The sequence below is a fragment of the Tupaia chinensis genome, unplaced genomic scaffold (assembly GCF_000334495.1).
Source record: "Tupaia chinensis unplaced genomic scaffold, TupChi_1.0 Scaffold140308_1, whole genome shotgun sequence".
Classification (NCBI taxonomy): domain Eukaryota; kingdom Metazoa; phylum Chordata; class Mammalia; order Scandentia; family Tupaiidae; genus Tupaia; species Tupaia belangeri.
Genome location: NW_006200185.1, coordinates 388,564 through 397,716, shown reverse-complemented (window position 1 = coordinate 397,716; position 9,153 = coordinate 388,564). Strand labels below are relative to the sequence as shown.

The following is a 9,153-nucleotide window of genomic DNA, read 5'->3' as shown; positions in this document are numbered from 1 at the left end:
CAGACAGACAGAGACAGAGAGACTGAAAGCGAGAAATCACCTCCCAGGGGGGATGGCCACGCCGCAATCTCTTCTCCATTCTCCTCCCGGGACCTTGGGTATGCACGCACACGCGCCCGGCGTGAGTTTAAGCCACCGGGTCCAGGACTCGAACCATGGTTGACTATGTGGGAGTCCAGCAACATAGTCATCACACTAACTGCTGGTCCCTGTGGTTATCATTTTGATCTTCTGTTTGGTCTCAATAAGCTCTTTAGTGTTTTTTGGGCTCTGCATCTATACTGGCCCACCAATGGCATGGAACTCAAGATGTTGCAAATTCTCAAAAAGGATTGGAGAACTGGATTGATATGAGATTAGGTGAAACCTTTCCTTCTTGCATCAAACAAAGCTATTTTTTCCTGGACTGTTACTAGTGTCCATGAGGACTATATAGGAACTATAAATGCCAGAGTTGCTTTCTCACCCTCCTCAGTGATGTATAAAATTACTTAGAAATGGCTGCACTATTGTATTGGTGGCTATCTAAGAGATGTGTGTTTAACTATTAAAAATCACATAACTCCCAAAGAATCATTTTGAAATGATTCTGCTATGTCCATTTTCTGTGCAGATGGTGCTTCATCCCAGAATACTACAGATAGTATTGCTTAACTCATCCTTTCTTGAGACCAGCAGATGGCATGGTGGTTAAGGTGCTGGATACTCCCATATGGCCGACCATGGTTCGAGACCTGGTGGCTTGCTTTCTGTCTGTGACTCTCTCTGGTCAAATTAAAATAAATGAATGAATAAATAAAATTAAATTAAATAATTCTTTAAAAAAATCCTTTCTGAACAGCTGAGTATTGGAGGGGTTAGGTCTTATGGATAACTTTTTAAAGGAGGAATTGTTTCTTTCTACTTTACAAATTATATGTTTGAAATGTTATTTGTAATTTTAAAATAATAGATGTAAAACTAAGATCAAAACTGTCCAGTCTGGCTAGGTAGAGAAATATTTAAAATATTTCAGTGATTACTTTTAGGATAGAAATAGAGAAATGACAGAGTCAGTATTTGGTCACAGTGTCAACCAAGTAGGAATTGAAAAAGTGAAATTATTTTGATTCCACAAAGACATGAACAGAAAAGCACCATATAGAACCGTAAATATTCAGAAAATGTCCAGCCACATTATTCAGTCACTCATATCTTTTACAGTCACAAAACAAAAGTACATTTTTTTCTATTAGAAAAAGTTGAGAATTTTTGTACAAAACCTACCAATACTTGAAGCGGGTGCCATGCACAGTATTGGCCCTGTACACCATGCAGAAAAGCGTGGCAAGTAAAGAAAAGAGATATTTGATTATTAAAGCTTTACTGAGAGAAATAAATTTTAACGAAAGAGATATTTTCTTGCAATATCAATTAATCAGCACATGCAAATCCAGTAATCTCCCATGCTTACAATTATGGATTAGCTTTAGGATCACAAACCCAGGTAATCAAAGTAATTCTTGGATTCTTAGGTAGAAAAATGAACTTTAATTTTTCTTTCAGGGAATTACCTTAAATTACACATTTCTTTCGGACGAGTACATCCTAAATAATTTTATCATAAAAAGGAGAATTCTAATTTATAGCACATAATATTTTCAGAATCTGCTCCAGGGTCTGGTGTCTGGTGCCCATATTTCTACTTAGAGCATTAATCTAGTCACACTACCTTCTCCACCTCATTGTATCTGAGGGCCTGACTAGGAATATATGGCAAATAGGCTTCCCATTACCAGGGAGCTCTCAGCTAACAGGTTTTTGTTTTGTATGGGGAAGGGTATTTTTCTGATATTTTGGCTTATAAATCTATATATTATGTTGGCCAAATCTAGTCAAAGGAAATTTAAAAAGCCTGTTTTAAATAAAGTAACTTGCATGATTGAGAAAACCTAAAATGAATAACAAACATTTTTTTCACATTTGACTGCCTTAGCTAGACTTCCTAGGTTATGAAGCAGTCAATGTGGAATGCGTTCACAGTTGACTGCCTTAGCTAGACTTCCTAGGTTATGAAGCAGTCAATGTGGAATGCTCTAAAGTGTAGGTAAATTATCAGTTATTGAAGAAAAAGACATTTCAGAAATAAAAGCATCTCAACCCACACATGTTTTCTCTTTTACTCTATGGATATTAGGTTTTTCCTGGTTTGGGGAAAAATTCTGTTAGACGTGGTTACTTTTTATAACTATATATTAAAAAGTACTAAAGAATTCCATTTTCCCCTCAGAAACGATTACATAAATGTGTACAAATTGTCTAATTTAAATGATGTCATGAAGAACTATTGTGGTTAGTAATTAAAGAGTGATTACTTACAGTTTCTTTTCAATTTAATCCACCAATTAATTTACTAAGTAACCAATGGGTTTTTTTCTCAAGTTCATATGTACAATGCTACATTGTTTATATAATTGAGGATTTCTAAGTTAATTTTTGAAGCATATGTTATTTTCATTTAATAGTTTTGTGAGAAATCACCCCCCAGTAGGGAAGGCCACTCCACAAATCCTTCCTCCTCCATTCTTCTACTGGGATTTTGGGCATGAATGCACAATTGCCTGGAGTGATTTTCAAGCAACCAAGTCCAGGGCTTAAACCACAGTCAGTCATGTGGAAGTCCAGTACCTTAACCACCACATCACCTGCTGGACCCTATATGTTCATTCTTAAAATACTAAACTACAGCAAGAAAATTATTTACCCCATATATGAAATTTGTTTTTACAAAATTCTGGTTTAAAATATTCTACTCAACTTGGTACAAAAATGTTATGCTATCATACATAGTTGAACATAGGTGATAACAAACTATGCTATGAAGTTTCAGAAAACATAAGCTGCTATATCTTTTAGCTATATTTTTCTATTAATTGCTATAAGAATTAAAGGATAAAACTGGTTTTATATAATATACTGTATTATTTTATACTATAGTATAAATTTGAGTATGGTTTTATTATACCTACATTTACCATATCAACTCAATACGGACTACAGATATTTGTAATGCTGGATTTTTTTTTTTTTGTGGCTGACGATTGTGTGAACATGATACCTAAGAGTCAAGGAATTAGTTTGAGATTGAACCAAGTGAATTAATCATAAGAAGCAAAAAAATAAGAAACACAGTAATAGGGAAAATGCTGGTATTTTCTCCTAGTTTAAATTTAAACCATTAATTTTCAGGGATTACAGAGAAAACAGAGGTTCGAGATAATAGCAGAACAAGCATAACTGCCTTATCTTATTTCTAATAAAAATATATGTGGACAGTCCTCCCATAAAAGCTCTTTGGAATTTGCTTTGCATTGCATACATTCATAATGTCACTAAATAGGCAGTACCCAGACCTGTGTTCTCTCACCTGGAGGGAAAAATGCTGGCTGCGGGAGCTGCAGGTTAGTCATAGCCTGTTGGCAGTGGAAAACACTGGGATTAAAGACTGGGGTGGCACCACTGGTCTTTTCAAGTGCCGATCTCTTTGGTATCAGTTGAAGTGCACCAGGCTGTAGGGTCTGTGAGGGAGGAATGGATTCATAACTTACACCGGAGAAAAAAACAAAACAAAACTAAACTAAAAAAGAATGTACTCGCACTGAGCAAGCATGGCTAAGAATCCTCTGCAAAGGTATCCATTGAGCAAGACATTCAGTAAGAAGTGGCCCCAAAACCACGTGACCAAATGTACAGATTAAGCAATACACTGGATGAATAATCTGTTCAAAACAGAAAATCAAATTACAAGAGAAAAGAAAAACTTTCAATTTCACAAACTAGATCTCATTCGAGCAAGATGTGGTAGAAAGCTACAACAGTGAATAATCCTTTGAAATTAACATCTCAGGGAAGCTCATTTATTAGTCTATTAAAATGAGATTAGCAGATACCACAGACATAGCAGGAAAGAGATTTCTGTCCGTTAAAATTCTAACGCAGATCTAGTAGATAAATGGTATGTAGGTAATAAAACGGATATTGGTGAATCAAAGGCTGATACTTCAACCCCATAGAACCAAATCCAATTTATACAGAGAATTCAGGTTCAAATACTACAACTGTGTATTTTCTGAGTAGCATGTAAGGAAGAAGCAAATGAGGCCCAGCCTACTAATGCAGTAAGTAGCAAACTGAACTGCAGAGCGGAGGCCACATGGTCACCTATGGGTTCAGATCCTTGAGTTGCCCTGAAAACATGAACTTGTGTGCGCTCAGGATCTTGATGAGCTACAGTGCTGGGGAAAGGGTAATGAAACCTCCCCTTCTGTTATGCATACACATGTGCTCTTGCTCATGAATAAAATATACAAACTTTACTTAAAAAAAAGAGAAGCAAATAAATCATTCCTCCTTCACCACCTAGCTTACCCACAGTTACTTTACTTAGCCAAATGGATTCAGTCCTTATTTATAGAGGCTTTCTATACACTTTGGTATGTACCATGTGCTTTATTAAGTCCTTGTAAGATTTAATTCTAAAATCTACTAGCATTTTAAAAATCTGCCTTCTGCTTTCATGTCTTCATGTCTTTTGACAATCCCACTGTGCTTGTAATATTCCATCAAACTTGAGCCTGTATCAAATTCGCTGGAGGAGTTTAACAATATATATATATTTTTTTTTCTTAGCAAATTGTATATTACCTGAAGAACATGTCTCAGCAACAACAATTAGGTATATTCCACATTCTTGAGGAGATGGAAAACATGCTGAATAACTAACTAGTTTTCTGTGTGCCAAAAGAGGGCATGCCATGACCTTCTCTCTGTCTTTTTTTTTTTAAAAGATATTATTTATTTTAAGGGAGAGAGAGAGAAAAAAAAAAAGAGAGAGAGAGAAAGACAGCACCCCTGACAGGGTCCAGAGCCACAATCTACCCTGGACCTCAGTTGGTTACAGATCATGGGCACATGTGTGCCTGCTATACTCTGGGAGGTTTCCAGATGCAAATCTGGAACCTTCCCTGTGGGTCAGAATTGCAGAGCATCACATTTTACCACTACATCACCCTCTGGCCCCATGCCACAACTTCCTTATTCCTGTGGATAATGTAAGCCTAAAGATATCTATTTTCTTTTGGGAACTCTGCTGTCAGTGCAAACAGTGTGTCAGCTCTGCTTTATATTTCTCCTAAATGAAGAAAAGCATGACAAGAAATGAAAATGAAGAAAAACAAGGTAGCTTTAGACATATATAATTTCCAAATTTATATGAGGACTTGATGGCAAAGGTCAGGACTAAAATCATAAACTGGGGACCAGCAGATTACATAGTGATTACATTGCTCTACTTCCATGTAGTAGACTGTGGTCCAACTCCTGGACCCAGCAACTTAAAACTCATGCCAAGTGCACATGTGTATGTGCGTGCCCACCCAAAATCCCGAGAAGAGAATGGAGAAGGGATTGCGGCATGGCCATCCTTCCTGGGGGGTGATTTCTCACTTTCTGTCTCTCTCTGTCTCTCTGGTAAGCACACACACCCTATAGCAAAAATCTCTCTCTAAAAAAAATAATAAATTGTAAAGTGAAATTTATCTTCTCAAGCGTCTTTATCACCATTGGGGAAAAATGGTTCCAATAAAGATTTTAAGTGAGGATGATAGAAAACTTTATGTGGTTATTTAAGATTTCCTTTCATTAGTGAGGTAGGGGGTTCTTTCTCTTAAAAGTCAGGAACACAGCATAAGCATCAGAACCACAGTTATGTTACCTACGTCGATTACAAATTGGGACAGAGTGTAGATTGACATTCAACTGCTAGACCATGGTAAGATATTCACCTTTCTTGTTTACTGTGAGGTCTAACTTGATAGGTTAGTGCCCAGTTGTGATTGGGTGGTGCTGATATTACTTAGCACATATTTTTGCTATCAACACTGGTCAGAGCCTTAAGAGCTTCATCACAAACTCACAAACTTTTCAAAGACGTATTAAAGATAACCCTCCAAGTCTTTTGCAGGGGAAAAATCCCTTTTACAAGGCATCTCCAGTCTGAATCCTTAAAACAATGAAAAACTTAAACTTCTTCATGAGGCCCTTACTTAATCTTACCTCAAATTCCTATGGGCTAATTTGGCCTTGCCACTAAGAACTCAACTTTAATCAGTTACTCACAAAAGAATTTTATATTGACATTTACAAGTACCTTTTGACCTTTTGAAGACCTACTATATAATCTTTAGCTCTAAATGGAAATTTAGATCTGGTTTTCTTAACTACTATCTGCAAGGTCAGCCCACATTTTGGTTCTTTAATTGGCCCACAGTATTTTGGAGAGACAGAGACAGAGAGAGAGAGAAAAAAATCCCCCCAAGGGGGAATGACTATGCCACATTCTCTTCACCATTCTCTTATCAGGAATTTGGGCCCACAAGCATAAACACTCAGTGTGTTTTTCAAGTTGCCAGGTCCAGGACTCAAACCACCGTTGTCCATGTGGAATTCAGCCACCTTAACCACTATGCCACCAGCTGGCCCAAAGAAAACCTTCTTAATAGGGATGAAAATAAATATTTCTCTTTTGTTAAAAGGCAGGGTGCCTGTGATGAGAGTCAGAACTATAAATGTACACGAGGAGATTTAGCTCACACTGCATCTCCTAGGCTTCTGAGTCATATAAGTGCTTTTTCCATAGCCAGAGAACATAAGGTTTTCTTCAAGGTTTTGTCCCACATTGTAATTTTTATATTGAAAAGATATACAAACATGAGAAAAGATTCAGGTAGAAAAATAAAGAAATAGGTTCAGGTAAAAAAAAAAGACAAAAATAGCAAGCATCATCTCAAAATAATTGACAGCAGTGCCTCAAAATTTCTATTTCTCAACTTCTCATGCTGTAGTGTTACACAAACATATTTCTATTTTCTACCATGCAGTGTTTAAGTAGAAGTAACCTTTCTCTCCCCACCACACAACTGACTTACTATTATTAGGGCCTCTTCTCCCAAGCATACAGAAATTTCCTACCAGCCTTAGCAAGCTCACACTATGTCTCCAGAATAGCAAGGTAACCTTAACCTTCAGGAAATTAAAACCTACTTAGTATTCCATCTTTCAAGTGCTCTGTTTTTGAAGGGCATTAAAGATGTTAGTAGCAAAGTGCCCATGGAAGTGGCTTGTAGAGCAGAGAGGCAACTTTCTGCCTTCTTAGAATATTAAGGGTAGTTAGACTATAAAAAGCACTCAAAAATAATTTACTGTTTAAATCATACAATATACCCTTTCCCTGAAAATGGAAGAAAGAGCACAGTCAGTTGAAATGATTAGTAAAGCTTTTAAATAATTATCTTTAGAAACTCTTAGTAAATAAAGGAGAATGAGTAATTTTTCTCTTTTCCAGCTAATAACCTTCATTGTTCATATTAAGGTCCACTCATGACCATCCAATATTATGGGTACAGGATATTACAGAAATTGAGGAACATATGAATCATTTACCGTAAAAGAGACAGACTGTAAGTCCAGGCCTGGTCTTACCATTGCCGTGGCAGCAGAATGGTTCATCTGGTGATGAGCAGCCTTGAGTTTGGCTTGCAAGTGTGCAGGAGGATGAAAGTACTTGCACTTCTCCCGGGAGCATCGACCTTTGATATAATCCATGCAGATCGTCACAGTATTATCACTAGCTTCAATCATGGAAACATCTGTAGGGTGTGCATAGCGGCAATCATGCTCCCCACGGGTACAATTTCCACGCTGAAATTCTCGGCAAACCTTAAAGAGGAAAAAACAAACACACACATCACGTTGATGACTGGAAGGTGATTGGCTCTGATTTATTTTGCCAGTGGTTGCAAGAGTGATCGTGTACATCTTGTCTTTCATTTAGGGAAAATCTAAAAAGACACAGAATAATGTAAAGCATATTAACTATCAGATATAAGCATTGACAGAATTTCTATCCTTGGAACAAAAATTTCCCTTTTCCTCAAAATAAAGTTGTGTTTTCTGCACAGTGAAATAACACTGCTTAAAAGCATTCCTGAAAACTGATTTTAATTCACCAGTAAATATGCAGCTTCAAGTGTAAGTTTGAAAAGTTGTAGAAGGCTGAGATGAGTCTATCATGCAGCAATACACTGACGGTTTTCCACAGGCAGCTTGTGAACCATGACTGAATAACACGTACGATCACATTCCATTGCAAAACGTTGCCAGGCAGAACACTGCCAGGCATTTTTGGGGCTGTTAATAGAGCTGACTTTGCAAGAAATGAGCTAATTATTGATTTCAATGTACAAAAGAATAAGTAAGGAAAGGCTGAAGAATTTTAATAAATAAAAAAGCTGTTTGAAATTTCTTTTACATTTTCTCTTTTTGTTTAGGGCCTGAGGAATAGTTTTTATCTAGTATATCATTCTTAAAATGGAAAAAAAGGTTTAGACATAGTAAGACTCATTTACATTCTTCATTTACATAATATTACATTTTGTAATTGTTCAAAGTTAGATTAATCTATTTTTTTCAGTTCGATTATTCTACCTATTAGAGACTCATTAACAAATATAGTAATCTCATTCTGTAAAACTGGAGTCTGGTACAGGGAGCGTTCCCACACAGACTTCCTCTCCGTAGCACAGTGTTAAGACTGGTTACACTTAAAACATTGTTTGACTTACTGGACAACTGAAATGATGCACTTCATAACAGGCTATAATTGCAGTAGTAAAGCATTTAACGTTTTTCTGAGGTTATACACCATAAGCTAAAAAGTTTGAGTCTGGACCCAGTCGTGCCCCAAATCCCAAGACGAAAATGAAGGGTCTGCAAAGTGGCACACCTTGGAGGAGGGTACTTTCTCGCTCTTTGCATGCCCTCTGCACCCCTCCCCCCATCTTTGTTTGGTGAGTGCATGCACCTTATACCAAAATTAAAAAACAACAACAAAAAAAAAACCTTGGGTGCACTTTTAAAAAACATTCAATATGTTGGGCTATGAGAATGCTACTTTTGCATAAGGTGCATACAAGTACACCATCCTATGAGTATTTATATATTTCTTCACAAATACCTCCAGTTTATCTGAACGCATCAGTTTTGGACCAGCAGCTCCTGGCATTGCGAGAGGTGGGTTTCCAGGAATCAGAACCGGTGTATTTGGTAAAAATTCAG

The 9,153-nt window shown here is 36.9% G+C and overlaps 1 protein-coding gene across 1 annotated transcript in view; it reads right to left on the bottom strand.

Moving 5' to 3' along the window:
* The window catches only part of MBNL3 (muscleblind like splicing regulator 3), a 122,865-nt gene that overhangs the window by 7,026 nt on the left and 106,686 nt on the right, over nt 1-9,153 (bottom strand). Inside the window, exons 4-6 of the mRNA XM_014593324.2 lie at nt 7,519-7,755; nt 3,407-3,557; nt 1,267-1,302 (exon numbers count right to left, since the gene is read on the bottom strand). Coding sequence (XP_014448810.1) covers nt 1,267-1,302; nt 3,407-3,557; nt 7,519-7,755 — 424 coding nt within the window. The remainder of the gene's footprint in view (nt 1-1,266; nt 1,303-3,406; nt 3,558-7,518; nt 7,756-9,153) is intronic.